The following is a 25,260-nucleotide window of genomic DNA, read 5'->3' on the forward strand; positions in this document are numbered from 1 at the left end:
TGTCTGTCTGTGTGTCTGTCTGTGTGTATGTCTGGGTATCTTGTATCTGTGCGTCTGTCTGTGTGTCTGTCTGTGTGTCTGTGTGTGTATCTGTCTGTGTGTCTTGTATCTGTGTGTCTGTGTGTGTATCTGTCTGTGTGTCTTGTATCTGTGTGCGTGTCCCTCTGTGTGTATGTGTGTCTGTCTGTCTGTCTGTCTGTCTTTCTGTCTGTCTGTCTGTCTGTCTGTCTGTGTGTCTGTGTGTATCCGTCTGTGTGTCTGAATGTCTGGGTGTCTGTATGCTAGCGTGTCTGTCTGTGTGTCTGTCTGTGTGTTGTATCTGTGTGTCTGTGTGTGTGTCTGTCTGTCTGTCTGTCTCTCTCTCTCTCTCTGCCTTCATACTATATTCTATAACAACGTTATTTCTAATAAAATCGATTCACGCTGACAAAAACTCTCAAAACAAAAGCCATGAAGCAATAACATTTTCGATTATCGTTATATTTTTTTACCTACTACACGATAACACTGCTTCTTCCTGCACTATTCACGAAATAGAAAAGATATTATGCTTCGCGTTTTATTTCTGTTCAAAGAAAAAAAAATCATTGGTAGATTTTTGTGTTAGTTTCAGATACAGTTCATTGAACCCCATTCCCCGGCATATATATAAAATACAGTTTAGAATAAAACCTCTGTCTGTCAGTCAGTGTGTCTCGTGTCTGTGTGTCAGTGTGTGTGTGTGTGTCTGTCTATCTGTCTGCCACCACCGCATCCTCCCCTAACCCGATGCCCTGAAATATGCACCCCGCCGCATACTCCCCTAACCCTATGCTCTTAAACATTCACCACCACCCCTCATATTCCATTAACCCGATGCTCTTAAACATGCAACCCCACCTCATACTCCCCTAACCCTATGCTCTAAAACGTGCACCCCCTCCCACCTGATCCTCCCCTAACCCGATGTTTAAGAGCATAAGATACCCCTACCCCCATCGATCTCTAGCTACTGACTACTGTAAATACTGTTGTTGGGCGGCCTCAGGTTGACGGTGGATTGATTCATGTCACTAGCTGTATGGTTAATGGACGGGAGGGGGGGGGGGGGGGCAGAGACTGGGTGGGGGAGTGACACAGGGAACCACTCACTCTAGAACACATCTAAGTTTGTCTAGATCGAACAGTGAAGTTCATCTATAACTATGTCTATACATATATATATATATATATATATATATATATATATATATATATATATATATATATATATATATATATATATATATATAAATCAGTCGATGTTTAGCTAGTTCTGTTGAAGCCACCTCATGGCAACATCATACACCATTAAATCTAGCCTAAGAAACGGTTTGATACTTAGAATCAGCCCTGCTAATGACATTAACTAAATCAAGAGCTAACCTGTTATAGTGAATCTAAACGTAATTTTCAACCTAAGCCTAAACGTACGAGAAGAACTGCCATTTCCTTGTTAAACCAAATGTCACGATAAATTAACATTAGACATAGTTTTACGAATAAAATTAAAAAAAAAAACTTTCAATCTTGCAAACATAAAATTATATTGCTGTTAAGACGGCGTGGTTGAATGGTCGAGATTTTGGCTGCTAGCCCGAGTTTAAGAAACATATGAACTCTACTTCATCTGCCCACTAGATCGCTAGATCTAAAGAAGAATCTTTACTCCTACTTCTTTTTTATCACCGTCTCCAACCCATGTTTTAAATAATTGTAAAAAACAATAGCTCATTTCTCTTCTCCAGTTTTTTTTCCTTCAACAGCGCATGACAGCGTATTTACACTCTGTCCGCCATATTGTCCGGACAAACACAAATTTACGCTTAACCCCCTTTTGCCGCCGTCATGGTTGCTATGGCGATTCTCTCCCTTCAGCTAATATTGAACTATCGGAAAGAGATATTTAAATCGCGCTAAACTGAAAATGAGTCAGAATTATCTTCTCTTGAATACCTTAATTGTCTGCGCTAATGGTCTTGCAGAGATGATGGCCCTTTTATAGGCTTGACAAAGAATCGTAATCTTTACGTCTTTCTTCTAAATTGTCTGGTATTTATGAATCTTAGCTTTTAAAATCCATACACTAATTTTCATATATATATATATATATATATATATATATATATATATATATATATATATATATATATATATATATATATATATATATCATATAAGCATAATTTTATGGGTGGAGACTATTTATCAAAATTTTATTGTATTAAAACTTAAATGGGGGCTACAACTCACAGTCTGAAATAATTAAAGGGCAGTAAGTTTAAAATCCTGCAAAATATTTGGAATGCAATGGGACTCAGTTCTCGTGATAAAAACTATTTAATGTATTATAAGGCCAATCCATTTATCTAGACGTATGAAGCTAGTTAACAACAGTACGGATGCCGTAGAAAAGTTAATGAGATGCAAATCTGTTCAGGTTATGAAAACCATAAATCATCCTGGTTAGCATTTCCGTATAATTTTTGTGTTTTTTTTTAAAAGGTTGGTGACTTGATCCAGGAGTATGTCTGTAGCCTGGGCTAGTGTATGTGTGTCTGTCGGCAGGTGTGTATGTGGTAGTAGCTTTTAAAGCAGCACTCTACATAAATTGATAAATCTAAGTACGTCGAGTCAGACATAGATAATACTGGATGTGTACAAACTAATTAAACAATAAACTAGTGTGAACGTCTGTATTTAAACGAAATGTGATTACAGTTAAACATACATACATACATAAATACATACCATACCATACATGCATACATACATACATACATACATATATATATATATATATATATATATATATATATATATATATATATATATATATATATATATATATATTTATATTTATATATATATATATAATAAATCATGTATATCCCTTGAAAGTTTTATTATATTTACTGTTAAACCAAGAAAATCAGATTATTCTGTTCGTCTAGTCTAGTTAAATGTTCGGGATAGTTTCTGTGCTTTTGTTAGGTAAGTCTAACGTGTTAATGTTAAAGCTCGTACTTGAAGCTTTGGCACAGAGACTCGTCAAGCATCCTGTTGTACTCAATTAAGTCCTCCCATAAATTAGTCTCATTCTAACCATACGTGGTATAAATTATATCATTATATTTTAAAATTTCAAAGCAAACCAGCGATAACCTACTTTCTGTCTTACTAAACTCCACATAGCCCTTTTCTTTACGTAAAGCTCTAGATCCAAATTTACTTATGTAGCTCTAAGACTCGTAACTCAACCAGTTGGGGAAAGGATGAGAAACTTTTTTTCTGGAAATATCCATGGAACCACACTTTAAGCTATGATGTTTTATACTTTAAGTTCTCAATTACATTACCAGGACCCACACTTCAAGCTATGATGTTTTATAATATAGAGTCTCAGTCGTCCATAATAAATCTCACCTGTGAATTACCTAATGAGAGCAACTGGACCGGAGAGCGCAAGCTGTCCTGCCGAGCAGTTTAAGGTCAAGTGTACTAGGTCAAATACTAGGTCGAAATCTAGGTCAAAACCTAGGTCTAAATCCAGGTCAAATTCATTCTCACGTGATGCCCAGTTTACCCTGGTTAATGCCTAAAATAGATTTGGCTCTGTTACAAATGTACAGATGTAATACACACAATGTGGGTCAAGATCGGATTCATTTCAAAATGCCAGAAATGTTTAAGGGTGATAAATATTTGAACGTTTCTTGCCGCTGTGACCTATTCGGTTCGTTGTAAAAAATCATGGTCTAGTGTTTGGTAAACTGTTTTCAAATAACTACATTTAGCTGATTAGTTTCACAGTGACACAGTAAAGTACTTTAACCCTGATTTCACCAATTAACCCTACCACCACACATTAATCCTACCACCACACATAAACCCAACCACCTCACATAAACCCAACAACCGCACATAAACCCAACTACCGCACAGAAACCCAACCACCACACATAAACCCAACTACCATACATAAACCCAACTACCGCACAGAAACCCAACCACCACACATTAAGCCTACCACCACATAAACCCAACTACCGCACAGAAACCCAACCACCACACATAAACCCAACTACCATACATAAACCCAACTACCGCACAGAAACCCAACCACCACACATTAAGCCTACCACCACATAAACCCAACTACCGCACAGAAACCCAACCACCACACATAAACCCAACTACCATACATAAACCCAACTACCGCACAGAAACCCAACCACCACACATTAAGCCTACCACCACATAAACCCAACTACCACACATAAACCCAACCACCACACATAAACCCAACCACCACACATAAACCCAACCACCATACATTAACCCTACCACCACACATTGACCCAACCACCACACATAAACCCAACCACCACACATTAACCCAACCACCACACATAAACCCAACCACCACACATTAACCCAACCACCACACATAAACCCTACCACCACACATTAATCCTACCTCCACACATTAACCCACATCTTCAAAATTTCACCGTACCTTGACAAAATCTACCACACTCTCACATATTTACCATTCATTTACATAATTACCGTAACACCACCAGACATTAACGGTATCATAACCGCCACGTCATCACACTCACACATCCGCACACGCAACACATAAACACTCTACTCACGCTAGGCTCGGCTAAGAGATAATGAGAGCTCGCGAGCCGAGCACGAAAAAAGTGCATCCCTTGCCTCGCCTGCGGCCTCGCATATCAAACGGATTTTCCCGTTTGTTAGCCTAACCCACGCAGCGTCAACAATGTCAACAAAATAGCGCTGACTCGGCTACTTACCCTTTCGTGTCGGAATGATGCAACCTTAATGTCCAGCTCATGTGTGCATTGTCCGGTATTGGCGTTGCAGAGTTTTATTTTTACACATATACATAATTTAGAGCATAAAAATTATAAGATAGATTTACTAGGGCGAATCAAATTATGGTCTTTCAGAAAACTGCATATGAGTTAAAATATGCGATATATATTATATACATACATACATACATATAATTATGTATATATATATATATATATATATATATATATATATATATATATATATATATATATATATATATATATAATTCAAACGTTGTAAAATATAACGGCATAAACGCGGACAAATACATAAACGCAAACTCAAACATAAACGAGAAATTAAACTTTCTCCTATACCTATCTACTTCTCCCATTCTTTAAGAATCCTCAGTTCTTACTCCTTCACCCCCCCCCCCCCCTTCTCACCCAATTACTCCCCTCCCAAGTCTGTACATAACTCTTTGACATTTATGACACTAAGCTACGATATAAGATCGAGATTCCCCCCCCCCCAAACCCCTTCATGACGTCACATGATCGTTTCCTTCAGCCTTGACCTTTAAAACCAACGATCGTCTTAATGTTTTTACATAACCCGCAAGATTACAGTGCTACACGCAGCTAATTACTGCACGGGACCCTACCCATGTGATTCGACACAACATTTTAATTGGTGCCTTTTGATTCCAGCCCATGATTAACTACACAACCTCTCTTTGTGAGGCTTTGTTCTCTGCTTGATCAAACTTTGTTCTGCTTGTTTGTTTCTCCGCTCTGTTGTTAAGTACAGCAAAGTTCTATAATCCGTGTGGGTTACTGCTCTTTTTGTTTTATGAATGAAATTTGCCAGCTTAATTGATGTGGTATCATTTCTGATGATTTGGCGCAAGGTGTTCTGCATTAAAGGTGATTTCTGTACGTTGGAAGAAACATTCATAGTGATATTTCTTCACGTTATTTGCGGCATCAAAAGCGATATTTCGACACATTATTTACAACATCAAAAGTAATATTTCGACACATTATTAAAAACATCAAAAGTAATATTTCGACACATTATTGAAAACATCAAAAGTGATATTTCGACACCGTATTTAAAACATCAAAAATGATATTATGTTTCTTCACGTTATTTGCGAAATCAAACATTATATTTCGACCCATGATTTACAACATTAAAAGCGAAATTTTAACACTTTATTTACAACATCAAAAGTGATATTTATAAACATTATGTGAAACATTTTTATCGATACTTAAACAAGGTATTTGCTGCACAACAGGTAATGTTTGATACAGAAGTTTGAACACAGGAAGCCTCCGCCACATACACACATACACACGCCTACAACACAACACGCCCCCCCCCCTTCACCACCGAGTAACTAAATCGGTTAAATCTTGTCTCTTTAAATCCTAAATATATTTTATTTTTAAACCTCCGTTGTCTCTTAATTATTGTCATCCTTATGATTCATTAATTATAATTCTTTATTATCCCTGTTATTCCCCCCCCCCCCCCTGTTCTCATTATAACCCTATTATCACTCAGTTACCTATCCAAGTAGTTTCCATATTATCGTGTTATTCCTACATCCGTTATGTTATCACTAAATTCATGTTATCCTTACTAACATCATATCCCAGTGATCACCATGCACGCACCCCCTCCCCCTCCCCACCCCACCGCATTAACCCTCCCACCCCCACACCCGCTGTGCTTTATTTGCACATTACAAAACTTTACGTTGACTTGTTCCCCACATTTCTCCTAACTTCCGTGCATTCCTTACCTCCCCCCCCCACCACTACCAGCCGTTGCCACCCCCGACTTACACCCACCTCTTCTAAAGATAACTCTGTCCAACACATGTAATGCACGTGTAGTTGTGCTCACACTCTTGGAGAAAACAAAACAAAAAAAACTAGAGGCGGAGCTAGGTTATTGCCCTGTCTGGCTTCAATGGTCTGTCTGTCACTGCTGGTTTGTCTGTGTCTGTCTGTCTATTTTTGTCTGTCAATGTTTGTCTGTCTGTCTGGGTCTGTCTGTCTGCCAAAGTTTGGTTTGTGATTGTTTGTATGGCTGTCTTTGCTGATTTGTCTGTGGCTGTCTGTCAACGTTTGTGACTGTTTGTCTGTCTCTGTCTGTCTGTGTCTGTCTCTCTGCCAATGTTTGTGACTGTTTGTCTGTCTATTTGTCACTATTTGTTTGTCTTTTTCTGACTGTCTGTCTGTCAATGTTTGTGACTGTTTGTGTGGCTGCCAATGTTTGTTTGTGACTGTTTGCCTGAGTGTCTGTCTTTGCTTGATTGTCTAAGGCTGTGTGTCAATGTTTATGTTTGTAAAGCTTTGACTGTAGGCTCACTTACATGATCAGAAACACATCATATTTAGCAAACTTCCATAAGACATGAGAACATCAGCACTCACTGAATGTACATCTGCGCTATTGTGTTGTTGCATTTTTGTTAAAGTACGATACTCACATTCTAGACAACAAACTGTATCATTCAGTTGTGTAATTGAGGGGTCGCTTTCTACTTTTACCAGAATAATGACGTATTTTAAAAAAAAAATAATCAATCCGACATTTCAAAATTTCATTTCTGGTTCTTAAACTTCCATTTTGGTTTTAAATTGTCCATTCTGTCTGTCATCCATCAAACCAAAAACAAACTGACACCATTTCAAAACTCGGCTTGAGATTTATTTTTAAATTCGTTTTTTTAAAATTTGTTTTGTCAAATTAATTTAGCTAAAAATGGAACAGAAGATTGGAATTTAGCCTCTAAAAAATGACTTTGATATTTTAAAATTGCCGGCATTTTTCTGAATAACCGGTGCCGCCCAACATAGTCTGCTGATAGTGAATTAAGTTATTATTGCAGACTACATCATTATCCTAATCATGGACCAACATCGCCTTAGGTGAATAGTCATTGAGTAATTTTACAACAGAAGAAAGATTTCTATTTTCAGGGGAAATAACTCATCACTTCAGGGAATTTCTTTAACACTCAATTTTCATATCACATTTAAATTTAAACTATTTGTAGAGTGTGCTAATCCATGTTGTTAAAATGTAATAAAAGTATAAAACATAACATACAAAAACCGATGAGCCGTCGCTAAATACGCGTGCTAGTTTTATAAAAACAACATCTTTAATTTCGATATAAAAATAATTTCTCGGATATTTCTGTTTGAATTATAAATTATTTATTTATTTTTAAAGGATCTTGAACGTATTTACACATTTATACTTTTTTTATGGGATACAGTGTTAGTTTAGCTGCGTGTGTGCCATGAATGAGGTATTTGAACCCTCCCCCTCCCCCCCCCCCCCCCACACACACACAACTTTGAAAAAATTAATCACAAACACACTAGATAAATAAATATATATATATATATATATATATATATATATATATATATATATATATATATATATATATATATGCAACTTTGAAGTTACACTCACATTTATTATAGATTAAACAGCATAACATATGTTTCTGCTACTATCGACGACTATCGCAGTATCATTCAAGTAAACAACCCCCCCCCAACCTCTCACACAAACACACCCCCCACATACACACACAAACACAACCCCCCCCCCCCCACACACACACACACTAATTGTAAGTTATAAAACTAGGCCGTCCCTAGGGCGACAAGATAAGCCAAACACAAAATCCCAATACATGAACGTTTAAACTTTAAGCTCAGCTACAACTTGATTTGCTAATCTTGCAAGTTTTTTTTCTTTCTATACAGTAAATGTCATGGAACTTTTGAATGCGCATAAATGTCATAGCGCATCTTGCATGCATTCCATCACCACGCCAATGGCGATATGCTGACAAGTGTGATAATTTATTGTATCATTTATTAGATCAAAATATTTTATTACTCATGTGTTATGGGTTAATTTAAGGTTTTAGATCGTAAAGCGTGATTTGTTTTAACTCACGACTTCATGATTTATCAGAATTATTGACACTTAACCTTTAGTTATTTCTTGCTTCTTATGATTACTTTAAGAATTCTAAGACATACAGTGATTGAAGTCTTTGCTCTGGCAACGTTATCCCAGACCAATTCGTATTCGAACTCCAGTCTTCGGCATAATAGCACAATACTTGCTGGTTACTGTACAACTTGTGTGTTCAGTAAAGTGTTTGTCTTCAGTAAAGTGTGTCTTCTGTAAAGTGTGTCTTCTGTAAAGCGTGTCTTCTGTAAAGCGTGTGTCTTCTGTAAAGTGTGTCTTCAGTAAAGTGTGTCTTCTCTAGCGTGTGTCTTCTGTAAAGCGCGTGTCCTCGGTTAAATGTGTGTCCTCTGTAAAGCGTGTGTCTTGGAAAGGTATATTTCGAACCCTGATACTGATGCTTTGGTCTACGGTTATGAAGGGTCAGTTCAAATGGCCACCCATCTAATCTGTACATTCTCTATTTTATATGTTAGCCCACCATAAACGACAAACTTCCGTTTGCCCACCACAAACAAGTCTCCGTTAGCCCGTTAAAGAACGACAACTCTCTACCAGGCCTTAACCAAAGAGTTACCCATACTTCTGTATGAGGCGCTCACAGCATCCTTCACTAAAACAAAACCCACACTGAATCAGGGGCGTATCGACCCGTTGTGTATCGATCGGCTTTATTGGAGAAAAATGAGCAGGAAAATTGACCCTGGGAAAGTTACTGGGGAAATCGGATGATAATGGTGGTGAGATTACCGAAAAGCGCCGGCAGATAACCGCCAGTCATTGCTTATTACGTTGTTGGATTATTCCTAAAATTGGACGGGGTTTTTTTTTGTTCTTCTGCGTTCATCACACTTTGAGGGTATGAAAAAAATTGTTTGAGATTGAGCGTGAATTATATAGTGCGCGGTGATCGTGTGCTTCGACCTGTGTGAGAATGCACTGCGGAAATTATGCCCTGTTTCGGTAGTTAGAATGCACGCAGGGCTAAGTGTTTCTTTAGCTGATGGGGTAGTTTAAAATAAATGTGGGCTGAGTCTTATCATCAATGGAAGGATGTTTGGTTGCTGTTCATTGGTATCTGAGCAAAGTATTCTTAATTAAAAAGTGAAATCTCAACTTTTTAAAAAAATTGTATGATAAAAATATTACACATTAAAAATTGAAGAAAAAAAACATAATCCTAAAAGCAAAATTGGTTTGAGGCTAGATTTCTTTTAATAATTAATAACAACAAGGCCGTCATAATTAGGCTAATTTAATTCGGAACTCGGGATACATACCCGAAATGTGCAAGAAGATAGAGTGGCTAACTTTTTTAAAAATAATAATGCTTTATTTGAAAATTATTTGGTTACCATACATCTACAAATGGGACGGCGTTTGAACTTAAACCATTCACAACATAGTTTATTATTGCGATGGGAGTTCTTGCTTCGGAAACCCCAGCATGATAAATCGCTCTGCGCATGCGTGGGGACTTAGTATCGTGGATAGAGCTTCATCGGGAATTGGCTCAACAATTGATACTTTAGACTCCGCTGCTAGAACTATTTTTTTGTTGTTGTCGTGAATATTTGAACATCGCTGTCCATTGTGATCTATAAAGTTTATTGTAAACTATCAACATAGCGAGACACAGCCCATGGCCATCTACAGTAGCATACAATTACAGTAGCATACAGTTACAGTAGCATACAACTACAGTAGCATACAATTACAGTAGCATACAGTTACAGTAGCATACAGTTACAGTAGCATACAATTACAGTAGCATACAATTACAGTAGCATATAGTTACAGTAACATACAACTACAGTAGCATACAATTACAGTAGCTTACAGTTACAGTAGCATACAATTACAGTAGCATACAGTTACAGTAGCATACAACTACAGTAGCATACAATTACAGTAGCTTACAGTTACAGTAGCATACAATTACAGTAGCTTACAGTTACAGTAGCTTACAGTTACAGTAGCATACAGTTACAGTAGCATACAGTTACAGTAGCATACAATTACAGTAGCATACAATTACAGTAGCATACAATTACAGTAGTATACAATTACAGTAGCATACAATTACAGTAGCATACAATTACAGTAGCATACAATTACAGTAGCATACAATTACAGTAGCATACAATTACAGTAGCATACAATTACAGTAGCATACAATTACAGTAGCACACAATTACAGTAGCACACAATTACAGTAGCACACAATTTCAGTAGCACACAATTTCAGTAGCATACAATAAAAATTTTAAAAATTTCGTAGCATTGAAAGGTCTTGGTAGCATACAGTCTGAAAGCTTTTGAGCATGGTTTTTGGTATCAATGTAACTATACGTAATTGTAGCATACCATTGAAAACCCCAGTAGTTTACAAGACGAAAAATAGCAAGCATAAAAAAACAAAAAACAAACAGTGCAAGTCAGTTTGAAAATTGTGGCGGTATTCTCACACAACTGATTCATACACAACTGATCTAATGGGACTATAATTTACTACCAAAGTATGCAGCCGTTTTTTAGCACACAACTGATATAATGAGACTACAATTTACAACCAAGTTATGCAGCTGTTTTCTTGCACACAACTGATCTAATGAGACTATAATGTACAACCAAATTATGTAGTTGTTGTCTAGTACACATCTGATCTAATGAGACTGTCTATCACAATAAAACTGTATAAATTTCCCTTGTACTACCAAAAATAAACTTAGATCTGTTTCATCATTCTAAATATTTAATCACGGTATCGATGACCCTTCTTCCATCCAATCATATTAATGAGAAGAATTTTTTTTTTTTTTTTTTTAATTTTGAAACTGAGAGCTTGAGATTGTAAACTTTTTTGAAGTATTGTTTCTCTTAATTAAAACGGTAATTAAAGCCCGGCTTGTCTAGCTGTATCGGACAACGACCGTCTTCGTTAAATTAACACGGCAAAGATGGTCTGAACATTGGGTTTCTTTCAGTGTCTGCAAACATGAAACTGGTTAACCATTATTATAAAATAAGGCGGATTTTTAATTAATTTAAATGTACATCACGCCGACTAAGCTAAGAAGCAAGACTAAAGTGTACTCTAATTTCTTGTCTTTTAACTTGTATAATTTCTTGAAAAAATCATTGTTAACGGACTTCGTTTTAAAATATTTGAAATCCGTTATTGAATCATAAACCATTTTTGCGCTTCTTTATTTAGATGACTAATTTTTATTGAAGCAAAACTTAATCGTCGTATTCAATTGTTAATAGTTTTAAATCTTGGTATAACTGCATTGTTTCATCATCTTTTTTTTCTGTTCGTGCCCGAGAAACATGAAGCAGATAAAGTAGAGTTTATATGGTTCACTAACTTCAATAATTGAATTGACAATGTGGTAGGCACTATGCCCAGCCGCCTTTACTTTCCCTAATTTGAGTTAGCTACCCATCAGAGCTGGGTGAACTAAGGGACGTACTACTCACTTAAACCCGGATACAAACTCGAGGCTTTCGGGTTAGCAGTCTAGCGTTCTAACCGCTGGGCCACACCGTTTAACTTTATTGTTTAGGAGAAGTAAAGATTTAAGCTTATATATATATATATATATATATATATATATATATATATATATATATATATATATATATATATATATATATATATATATATATATATATATATATATTTATATATATTTATATATATTTATATATATATATATATATATATATATATATATATATATATATATATATATATATATATATAAAGAAATATATAACAGTTTTTTTTTGGCATTGGACTAGAGTCTAGAGGGTTCCAGAATATCATCCCCCCCCCCCCCCCCCACCGTGAACTGATCAGACTATCTTCTATCTCTGCTGTCGCCAAGTGCAAGGCCTTCAGTGCCATCTGCTGAAGTCAGTCCACCTGACGGTTCGATATTTGAAGATCCTGCGACCGCTCAGCGATCCGCAATCAATGCTGAAATTTTCAAACTGTTGCGAGAAATTTTTTGTGAGCCCATTGATCGCTGCGATTATTTTCTCTCGTGACTCGTCGCTGCCAGCGTTATTGACGGTGATGATTGTCGCTGCCGTTTATGGTTAATTATCTGGTGTGTGGCGCGGGGAGGATCCAAGGGGGAGGGGGGAGGTTAAGATACATTGATAATGGGGTTGGGGGGGATAAGTTAACATTGTGGCTGGAGTAGGGGGTAGGATATAGTGAGAGTGTGTTTTGTAGTTAAGGGGGGGGGGGGATTGATAATGTGGTTGGGGGAGGGGGTAGACTGACCGTGTGATTGGGAGGGTGGGGTAAGGGATAGACTGAAAGTGTGATTGGGAGGGTGGGGTAAGGGATAGACTGAAAGTGTGATTGGGAGGGTGGGGTAGGATAGACTGACATTATAGTTTAGGTAGGGGAATAGAAATGACAATATGCTTAGGGGTAAGGAATTGGAGATAATGAGTGTCTTTTGGTGTGTTGTAGGGGGGTGGGGGTGGAATGGCAATGGTTGTTAGAGGGATAAATGGAAATATGGTTAGGGGAGGGGGTAAGGGATAGTGAGGTTTTTTATTTGGTGTTTTATTTGGGGGTGGGGGTAGACTGACAGTATTTGGGGGTATGGGTTTAGACCAACAATGTGGTTAGGCAAGGGATAGGTTGTAGTTAGTCAATGCGGCTTGAGGGAGGGGGAAACGATAGAGTGACGGTAAGTTTGGCGGGGGACGTCTGTAGACCGGTTTTAGATTGACTGTCAATAACAACCTGCTTGGAGTATCCCAACCCAACCGTAATATATTCACATTGGCCATATGAAAGAGGTGTATCCTTTCCTGCGGTCATAGCTTATGAGCCGCATCGCCCACTACCAGTACAGACCAACATATACTTTCACAATGCCTAGCTACCTTTTTTTATACCCAACCAATGTACTAACAAATTGTTACGATTGTATGGAAACATACGAACGATCAAGGTAAAAGCAACAGGATAGTCCTTTTCGTTTTTAATAATTTTTAAAACGTTAATATTTTACCTTCCCCCCTCCCCCCCCCCCCCCCCCCCCCCCCACCCCCCCCCACTCCTTCATCATCACTCCCACTCATCTCTATTTAAAAGCACGTGCTATATTATTATTCTAATTATGAGCACACAATTTGCTGACTCAACATATTTACTCGCTGCCGGAAGTCTATTTTTGTCCTTGTCTTATTTTGTTGACTACGTCATTGACTTGTGGGTGGGGAAAAAAGGGGTGGGGGTGGGGGGGGGGGGTTATTACCGGAAGTTGACGATGCTCAGTGGTTGTTTGCGCATGAAAAGTGGAGAGAGAAAAGAAAGTCAATATAAATTAAATTGTGAGATTTGAGTTTGTGTGCGGGCTGATTATCCCTGTTATAACTAATTGCCCGTCCCGAGTTGTGTAACTAATTACTGTAAACAGCGCCGCCATCTTGCAAACATAATCTCGGTTTGGTTCTAGACTGAACCTCCAATTAGAAAGTCCGCACTTTAAACTTGGGGTTACATCTTTTCTATCAATTTAACCACTTTTTCAATACCCTAAATATTTACTCTCCATTTTTTTCGAACCCCTCCCCCCCCCCCCCCCCCCCCCATTTTTTTTCAAAATTAATCGTCACTTCCTTGATGTCCACCCTGTAACAGAGGCGTAGCGACCCTTCCCGTCGCCCGGGGACAAACTTTTCGATTTTCACCCCCCCCCCCCCTCAAACTTTCTATTTGCCCCCCCCCCCCCCTCGAGATTTCCATTTGCCCCCCTCCTCAACTTTCGATTTGCACCCCCCTCAACTTATTTTTCCAACCCATTTTGGCGCCCCCTAAGGTCGGCGCCCGGGGACATATGTCCCCCCCCCGCCCCCCCCCCCCCCTCGCTACGCTACTGCCCTGTAACCTTCCCCCCCCCCACCCCTGCGACCATACCCCCCACTTCCCCCCCCCCCACCTCCCGTGCAAGCCTACGACCACGGGCATTAGTAAATAGACCAGACCCACCCGACTAGGACGGACTGCGTACGACACATGCACACAGTTACGTAGCTATAGATCCTGTTGTATAGGGTGAAAAGCTGTATAAGGTTACCTAAATATATCCATCTACCCCGGAAATTCGGACCAAATCACTTTTCAATTTTTCATCCTTGCTTGTCTCAGCACCCAACATTTGGTGAGCCCCCTTCTTTCGACACTCACAATACGCCAACCCCCCCCCCCCCCCATTCAACTTTTCTGGCATCTTCTTTCCCAGCACTCTGAAACACCCCCTTCACTTTTAATACACCCAGGGCCGGCGCTACCTATAAGGCGAACTAGGCGGTCGCCTAGGGCGCTGTCTGTAGAGGGGCGCCAAAATGGGTTGGAAAAACAAATTGAAAATTTGAGCGGGGGGGATGCTAATTGAAATATACGGGGTCACGAACAAAATTGCGGGGGGGGGGGGGGAGGGGGGGGGGCGCATTTAATAAGGTTTGACTAGGGCGCTAAATAACCTGGCGCCGGCACTAACCCTTCCGCTACTACCTCTCTCCCCACGTACCCCGCAAACACAATTCCATGCAAATAGTTCACACCACCCCCACCCCACTACCACACCAACCCTACACTCTAGTATCACCGACATCACCTCTACACCACCACACAACCACCCCCATCCACTCTTATATCACTCACACCATCCCTACACTACCCCCACAACACACTCATCCCATACTCACCCCACACTCACCCCCCACACTCACCCCCACACACTCATCCCACACTCACCCCCACTCACACCCCCACACTCACCCCCACACTCACCCCACACTCACCCCCACACTCACCCCACACTCACCCCACACTCACACCTAGCATTTTACAGCAACAACATACTCCAGACCTACACGCGCCCGTGTCATCCTTGTAAGAGCACTCACATCAACTCACTCCATTAACTCAATCAATTCACCCCCCTGTCTGATATCACGTGAACCAAGTCTCACCCCCCCCCCCCCCCCCACACACACACATCTCAAAACTAACAGCTCTAAATATTAATTTCCCTTGCTTGTCTTTCCTGAAGACTTAAACCCCAGTTACTTGCCCCTTGTTTTCGTTTTCTTTCTGCGTGCTTGATCACCACAGAACTACGAAACTAAAACTTCATCTAGCCGGGAAAAAAAAACGTGATTGTATAAATAAGGTAGGGGAGTGGTAAAACAAGTTTCCTTGAAATGGTATTTGATTTTCCTCGTACCGAAGCGGATTTGGTCACCGAAATGTTTCTACTATGAAGAAAACACTGAAACGACACGGGAGATTGACAAAGGGTGACGGAGAAAAAATGACTGACAAAAGAATACTGACACAAGACGACTGACAAAGGACGAAGAGTTGATACAGTAAATATGGTCGTGAATTGAGTTGCTGTGCGCTGTATTACACGTTGTCTCCTTGTGGTAATATGGGTTTGGGAAATACTAAAAAGTCACGGAAAGTTGACATAATAAATTCTTATGTTATGGGCATGCTAGGCAGTGGGGGATATGTTTGTGAGGGCGTTGTTGGGGTGTGTAGGTTGAGGAGCGACGAGTTAGAATGGTGAGACAACAAGTGGTAGAGAATGGTGAGACATGATGGTGAGACATTATGGTGAGACAACAAGTATGGCAGTGGTGAGACAGGAAAGTGAGACATCATGGTGAGACAAGATGGTGAGACAAGATGGTGAGACGCAAAGTAGGACAGTGGTGAGACAGAATGGTGAGACATGGTGGTGTGACGGAATTGTTGGATATGAAGGTGAGACGGTGTGGTGAGATGAGATGGTGATATGTGGTGAGATGGTATAGTGAGATGATAAGTGGGACATGATAGTTAGGTAAGATAGAATGGTGAGGCATTAAGGTGAGACAGGATGGTGAGATGGTATAGTGAGATAAGTGGGACATAATCGTTAGGTAAGATAAAATGGTGAGGCATTAAGGTGAGACAGGATGGTGAGATGGTATAGTGAGATAAGTGGGACATAATGGTTAGGTAAGATAGAATGGTGAGGCATTAAGGTGAGACAGGATGGTGAGATGGTATAGTGAGATAAGTGGGACATAATCGTTAGGTAAGATAAAATTGTGAGGCATTAAGGTGAGACAGGATGGTGAGATGGTGTGGTAAGATAAGTGGGACATGATAGTTAGGTAAGATAGAATGGTGAGACATAAAGGTGAGACAGGATGTAAATGAGCGATGCGTTTTTGTCGACCCCTTGTAAGAAGCGTCAACTATATTTACGTGGACTTTAACGGCGTAGATCTTATGTTTGAGTAGCGATCATATTTCGGTTAGATGTCAATGTTTCGAATCTGCACGAAACTGGTTCGAATCTGAACGAACCTAGACGAGTATTGACAATCTGTCTTTCAACGAATGTATCTTTTCTTCGGTTAGAAATCCCAACATACACTATGTAGGTGGATCCTAAGAGCATCAAAATAACTTCTTTTGGTCGGCTTTATATATATATATATATATATATATATATATATATATATATATATATATATATATATATATATATATATATATATATATATATATATATTGCGCGATTGTTATTGCAAAGTACAAGTATAAATCTAAGGTTCTATGTTAATTTTTGAGGTTGATTCATTCTAAAGGTGTTTGGCTATTGCACCGAAAACACACAGATTTTAGAAAAGACTAAATTTGCTGAAAATTTCGTCACGCGTTTAAAAACTATCAGCTTTTCTACTCAAATTAAACGCATCTTTCAACTCACATTCACAGTGGGAGTTCACCGATTTTTTCCCCCTATAAAAAATGTTTCCAAAGAACTCGGTCGTTGGACTGAAGTTTACATTCTCCGACCTTTTCATCCACTTTCTTGATGGGTTTATCAATACTACATCGAGTGCGAGGGTTTAGATTCTCGTCTGTACATCTTCCTTCAATATCAGGAAATTTTCTTTTTGATTTACTTTATACATCTAAGTCAGGTTTTTTTAATCAGTTTAAAAGATGATAACAAGTCATCTTTAAATACAAGCCATGCTCAAACTTAGACCGTGATCATCGGTTTTACTTTTCTGAACGTTAGGGTGAGCATGTGGATTTAAATAGAAATGTTTGGGTGTGTTGCCTAGTTACATGTGGATCGGCTTACGATGTCTCAGAGTTACAAAGGTTGCGTCACCTTTCATGGGTTAAAGTTGAATGACCTCGCGTTTATTTGACATAGATAAGTGCCAGTTCTCGAGAACAGGAGATTGTTGCATGCTCTCTCTCGCTCATCGAGAAGGGTGGGGGGGGGGGGGAATGAAATCAGTTATGAGAAAAGATTTTGTGCCAAAGAGCTACGAGGAAGATAAGTGTAAGACAGACGGGAGCAAATTTGCTGAGAATTGTCTAGATCAGGGGGGAATATTTCTATGAGATTTCTTCTTAGAGGCGGTGCCATTTTGTATGTGGTTATAATGGAGGCGGTGCCATTTTGTATGTGGTCATACTAGAGGCGGTGTCATTTTATGTGTTGTCATCACCTCAGCGAATCTTAAACTATATTTTATAAAACTACAATATTACCTTTATTTACTAACAGTACTAAAAGATCGAATGTATGTGTAATGCCTTCTTTCTCAAGAGACGAAATTCCTCAGAACTCTCTTTATTTCAGTTCAACATTATTTTTCACACACACATACACACACATTCAGACATAAGGACAGAATTGCATAGCCCAGTTTTTCCAACTCGATTACGCATAGAACGCTGATTTTTTTTTATAAATCTGCATTTATTATTTTTGCCCCATTAAAATAAGTCCCCTATACTCCGTATACGATGAAGTACTGAGGTATAAAACGATGAAAACTGTCAAAATTTGATGTTCTTTTTGTGCTCGATTACTATACGTCCTCTATACTCTGTAGACGAGAAAGTAAAAAACTTCTGTATACAACATGTACACCTATGTTGTTGCAGTAAAGTTCTGATGACGCAACCAGTTTCTGCTAACTAATCACACGTGTAATTGAACACTAACAATGCTATCTATCACTCACTGGCAATGGAATGCCTCTGGCCCGCTAACTTATAAACGTCTTCCCCTATTTTTATGATGAATGTTGTTCTAATTTCGTTCTGAACTTAAACGCTCGTTATGTTAATCAACCTGGCTTGGCTAATGAATAAAAGATTATAGTTGGATTTATTAATACGTCTACCTGAGCGTACTACATCTAGGTTGGGCCGTGTGAAGGGTTTAGATTGAGGAGGAACTAGCTTAAGAATCCTTACATTACTGCTTCTTACGTGACAGGTGATTTCATGTTTTAAAGAACGATAACTAAGAATTAACAAATAGCTTGAACCCCGCCCCTATGTATTAGTTTATTTGATTTAAAAAATGTGGAAGAAATTTTTGAGAGAAATTTAAAAATGCGTAAGGTAAAACGTCAAAATGATGAGTTTATCTTGTGAGTTAATCCAGTCTGACTCATGACATGTCTGATAGCTTTACACGCATGTACTCACGGAGATGTTGGGTGTGTTGGTGAGGTAATGTGTGGGGGTTTACCGTATGACACAACGTTAGGATCAGGTTTAGATTTATATTTAGGGTTAGGAGAGGAGGTTTGATATACCTATAGTGTTTAGAGTTAATAATGAGTTAACAAAGTTTGGAGTTTGTGTTAATATCACAGTTAAATTAGCTTTAGAGTTAGGGTAGTGTCAAGCTCACAGTTAATAAGGTTTAGAGTTAGGTCAGTGTTAAGCTCTTAGAGTTAGGTCAGTGTTAAGCTCTTAGAGTTAGGTCAGTGTTAAGCTCTTAGAGTTAGGTTAGTGTTAAGCTCTTAGAGTTAGGTTAGTGTTAAGCTCTTAGAGTTAGGTTAGTGTTAAGCTCCCTTAAGGTTCAGATGTTGGCACCATGGCCACCCCTTCGTGATGATGTCATCAATTACGGATGGTGTACGGATAAGCGAACAGCATATCTGCGGATGTATCCATCTAGAATTTTTAATCTAGATACTGTTTATTTTATATCCGCGGATATATCCACCGCGATAATTTTTTTTCATTTTATATCCACTGTTCTATCCATCTAGATAATATGATTTACATATTTTATGTGCGCGGACATATCCACCTAGATAAAAAAAAAATATTTTATGTCCGCGGATACATCCACCTAAGCCATACGTAAAGTAAAGAAAATATCAGTAAAGAAAATATCACAAAACACAGTTTACAGACAGCCAGTTCAACAACTCTTGCTCATGTTGTTGATGAATGCCCTTGTTCCATTCCTGGTCAATACACATACAAGTGTATTGTAAGCACTAACTAACCGGTATAAGGTTGATCGATTTATGGCGTCCACAGAGACGAGGGGGGGTGGGGAGAAAGTTTATTTTTATAGACTGGAAGTGTGTGTGTGTGGGGGGGGGGGGATATCCCAATTTCTTGTTGTATACATAAATAGAGAGCACCCGAGTTCTACAAAAAACATTGTTTATTTCAAGTCCTACGGATTTACCTGACTGACTAGTGTCCGACAAAGTTTTATAAATATTGCACATGCAGGATGGGCTTAGCCGTGAGATTTGTTGTTTTTTTTTTTAATCCAAATATGGCGCAAAAAGTTATTTAAACAGCATATGCAATGTCTGGTCGTTAAGTAAAAAAAAAAAAAAAACAACTATGATCATTCTGCGGGTCTATTCTTTTGTAATTGTGTCGTTTTTCGTGGGGTTTTTTTTTCTGGCGTTTAAATATTACATTATATTCTAATGATTTTGCTAAGATTAATTCACTATAGAAAACCTATTTTTTTTTTTAAGTAATCTAAAAATTTGTGGAGTAAATCTTAAAAAAAGAGTCTAAACTATTGTATTTAAAACAAAAAAAATTACAACTAAGTCTAACAACAAACGTAAACAGCTGTATTTGAACCGAAAAATGACAACATAAGTCTAACATAAGTCTAACATAAGTCTAACATAAGTCTAACATAAATCTAACATAAGTCTAACATAAGTCTAACATAAGTCTAACATAAGTCTAACATAAGTCTAACATAAGTCTAACATAAGTCTAACATAAGTCTAACATAAGTCTAACATAAGTCTAACATAAGTCTAACATAAGTCTAACATAAGTCTAACATAAGTCTAACATAAGTCTAACATAAGTCTAACATAAGTCTAACATAAGTCTAACATAAGTCTAACATAAGTCTAACATAAGTCTAACATAAGTCTAACATAAGTCTAACATAAGTCTAACATAAGTCTAACATAAGTCTAACATAAGTCTAACATAAGTCTTACATAAGTCTAACATAAGTCTAACATAAGTCTAACATAAGTCTAACATAAGTCTTACATTTTCATTACAGAACTGTCTCGAGATGGAGCGCTACCTGAAAAACGAACCCAAACTGACGTCATTCAAAAAACTTTCCCCGGACCAGAAACTAGCCAACGCCAGCCTTCGTCAGCACAACAACATCAGCTGCATCACCATCGGCGCCAACCTAGCAGACGACGACCTTGTCCCAGACGGCGCGTGCGGCACCGTCCTCCAGGAGTCATCACTCGTCCACGGCGCTGACGCCCGATCTCTAGACGACGATAACTCCTGCTCCTCCTTCGGCGCCGCCACCGGTGACTCCGAATACAATGACTCCGAGTTACCCGACTCCGAAATCGACCCCGACGAATTCCGGGGTACATCGACGACGAGGAAGACGACTTAGAAGACGACAGCGACGACGACACGCCGATGGACGAAAAACTGGAAGCGCTGGCAATGCTAAATATACACGACCGGCTGTCCGACAAACTGTCCGACACAGTCAGCATCAACAGCTTCAGCTCCTCCTCCAGCGGCGTATCCTGGGACAGCAACATCAGCGACCCGCCCCTGTCGCCCCTCAAGCCAAAATCAAACGACCCCCACGCCCTGAAGCTCATCGCGTCCCCGGGGAGGACGGAGACGGTGGAGCTGAGACCCTACTCCGCAGATCTAATCCACAAGAACCAAAGACTCATCCTCAACTCCGCGCGCATGCGTGCCGTCCAACAGCAGACCCTGCAGCACCCAGCCCACCCTGGGATCCACCTACCCCCGGGCCACCCGGCCGCCGCGCACATGGCCCACTCTATGGCCAATCTGTCCCAGAGGCCACCCATGGTGCCAGCTGGGCTCCACCCCAGGGTCGAGAGTAGTCCGGACAGTCGCAGACGTATACACAAGTGCCCCTACACGGGTTGTAAAAAGGTGTACACAAAAAGTTCTCATCTCAAAGCACATCTACGTACACACACGGGTAAGTTACTAGTTACGTTTTTTTTACGATCGTGTGTAACGAATGTGTAACTGAGACAGTGATACAAATGCAAATACTCATAAACAATGTACATGACTAGATAATTCATCCCTATCCCTGCCCATCTTCGCACCCTGATTCGTATCCATATACTTAACCCTATTCCTCTATCTCTACTTATCTTTAATCTGTCCTTAAACTATCTCTATATCCGTATACCTTTTTTCCTAATCCTAAGCTTATCCCTCTTAGCTACAGCGTCAATTAGTGATCGACTCGGGGGGGGGGGGGGGGGGGGGGGGGGAGAGTGGGGCTAATGTCCTACTTCAGTTTTTGTGTGGGGTAATGTGGGGGTGTAATGACAGGGGGTAATGTCCTGTTCCCGTATGTTCTAGAGCAGTCCCCCCCCCACCACCACCACCCCAGACATCCACCTGTATTAACGTGAGTTCTCCTGTTACAGGTGAGAAGCCCTACAAGTGCACCTGGGAGGGGTGTGAGTGGCGGTTCGCACGGTCAGACGAGCTGACTCGGCACTTCCGCAAACACACCGGCGCCAAGCCGTTCCAGTGTCGCTTCTGTGTCCGGTGTTTCTCCAGGAGTGACCATCTGGCCCTGCACATGAAAAGACATTCCACCATGGACCTCTAGATCCACCATGGACCTCTAGATCCACCATGGACCTCTAGATCCACCATGGACCTCTAGATCCACCATGGACCTGTAACTCCACCAAGCAACTCAACTTACGTATAGTGCCAGCATAGACCTATAGTGCCACAATGGACCTCTAGATCCACCAAAGGACCTCTAGATCCACCATGGACCTCTAGATCCACCAAAGGACCTCTAGATCCACCAAAGGACCTCTAGCTCCACCAAGGACCTCTAGATCCACCATGGACCTCTAGATCCACCATGGACCTCTAGATCCACCAAGGACCTCTAGATCCACCATGGACCTCTAGATCCACCAAAGGACCTCTAGTTCCACCAAAGGACCTCTAGATCCACCATGGACCTCTAGATCCACCTTGGACCTCTAGATCCACCTTGGATCTCTAGTTCCACCTTGCACACGTAGTTCCAACAACGTTCTACAACTGAGTCTATAATTCCAGTATACGTCAAAAGTTGCACTATGGGTCTACAGTTACCACTGCGGTCTATATTTTCACTAGGGGACGAAATTCCTAAAACAGACGAATTCTGAAAACTTCATGAAACTAATATTTATGTGGGCCTTATTATTTATTCTGTGTGCATTCCTCAATCAAATGCATTACACTGGTGAATTATTTGAAACATTATTGGTGTACGTGATTGGATAGTTCAGTCTGCGGACTATCAATCACTTGATTCTGTTTTCACAGAAAGACATGGCAACGGATAATGTATAGACTTCTGGTCTAAGAAAAGTACTACATTTTCTTTGGCTTAAAGATGAACTTTAAATGTGACTTTAAACAATGTTTTAAAACACTGCAGTTTTCATTCGATGTGAATACCGGTCAAAACAATGTCCTATTGGATCATAAAAACTATGGATCTTAAAAAAAAACTTTTAAGCCAAACAATTGGTTTTTGTTGGCAAATCAAAAAGGGAATTAAAAATTACACATTTTGTCTGTTGAAAATATCTGTGTTAAACCTATTAGTGATACCAATGATTGATTAAATTAGATGTAATTATTTTTTTACCATAAAACTTGTTTAGAATAGAATGATATCTCAGAGAAGGCTTCAGTAGAGGTTGCATTCAATGATTGATGTGTTCATGTACCCTTCAGATTTATTCTGGGCGGAGCTTACATTATTAGGACCATTTAGAGATCTTGAGGCCGGAGTTTTACTCAATTCAACCATTCAAAGCTCTTGTGGGCAGAGCTTACATTATTTGGACCATTTAATTTTAGAAAATTGTGTGTGAGCTTAAGTTATTTGAACCATTTACTTGTATTGAGGGCGGAGTTTTAGTTACTCCAACCATTCAGATACTGTGTAGGCGGAGATTAAAGAATTTTGCCCATTTGTTTAAAGATGAAGTAGGTGATTCTAAAACTAACAGGACCATTAAGAGATCTGTTGGTGAAGCTTCAATAAATTCGACATTTTCTGCAAAGATCTTGTGGAAGAAAATACAACTATTTCAACCACATTTGTATATTTATATTTATTTATTCATCGATGAAACTGTTGTTGCATTTTTTTTACTATATTGGCTTCACACATTATCTTTAATTTTTTTACTGTTGTACGGAACTTAACTGATTGGCTACAGAGACAACTTGGAAGTCCTCCGACAAATACAACTGGTATTTCTACAATTAGTTTGACACTGAAACTCACATTAAATATATTTTATACCTCATTGTCTAAACCTAGAATTTAAGGTTTTTAAGCTTTATTTTAAATAAATTCCTATCAAAAAGAAGCTTTTCTTGCCAATTGTAAGTACTTTGTTAAAGACAGAAACCAGAAAAACTAATTGCTTACAAAAGTGAAACTAATTATAATGAATATTTTAAAGCACTTTAATTTTTTTTTATTTTAAGCACACATGTAATTTAACTTCCTCCTTTAAATCATACCATTTGATTTGCTATGATGATTGTTTATTAATTAATATTTGATTAAATTGTAAAATATTTACATGACTTGAAATTAGGGTAGGTTTTTAAAAAGTCTTAATTACTAGATTTTTTTTTAAAAAAAATCATTAGAAAGAGTAGTATTTTTAAAATGTGTAATTAAATATACGCAGATTTCATCATGATTGATTCTAGCACATTTCAGTGAGTTGCCTTTTACAATGTATAACTACATACACCATATTTTTCTCATTTACATTCTGTTAATGTAGAGTTATTTCCTTGTCAGTAAAAGTAATATGTAAAGGGAGACAACTTTCAAGGGAACAGGCCTTCTGTTATTTTCTGCACATTGATTGTACAATTGGTTTTGATCATGCTCAATATGTTTTCAATAATTTACAGCTTCTTGGCTTAATAACAAGTGGACTTAATTGTTATCTAATTATTCT

The 25,260-nt window shown here is 39.0% G+C and overlaps 1 protein-coding gene across 1 annotated transcript in view; it reads left to right on the top strand.

Annotated features, from left to right (window-relative positions):
- Nucleotides 1-22,990, top strand: part of LOC131929703 (Krueppel-like factor 6) — a 60,927-nt gene extending 37,937 nt beyond the window's left edge. Inside the window, 3 exon segments of the mRNA XM_059286044.1 lie at nucleotides 21,285-21,611; nucleotides 21,614-22,217; nucleotides 22,681-22,990. Coding sequence (XP_059142027.1) covers nucleotides 21,285-21,611; nucleotides 21,614-22,217; nucleotides 22,681-22,868 — 1,119 coding nt within the window. The 3' untranslated portion in view covers nucleotides 22,869-22,990.
- The last annotated feature ends 2,270 nt before the right edge of the window (nucleotides 22,991-25,260 follow it).

This window comes from Physella acuta, unplaced genomic scaffold (assembly GCF_028476545.2).
Source record: "Physella acuta isolate Inbredline_101_S28 unplaced genomic scaffold, ASM2847654v3 ptg001663l, whole genome shotgun sequence".
NCBI lineage: Eukaryota > Metazoa > Mollusca > Gastropoda > Physidae > Physella > Physella acuta.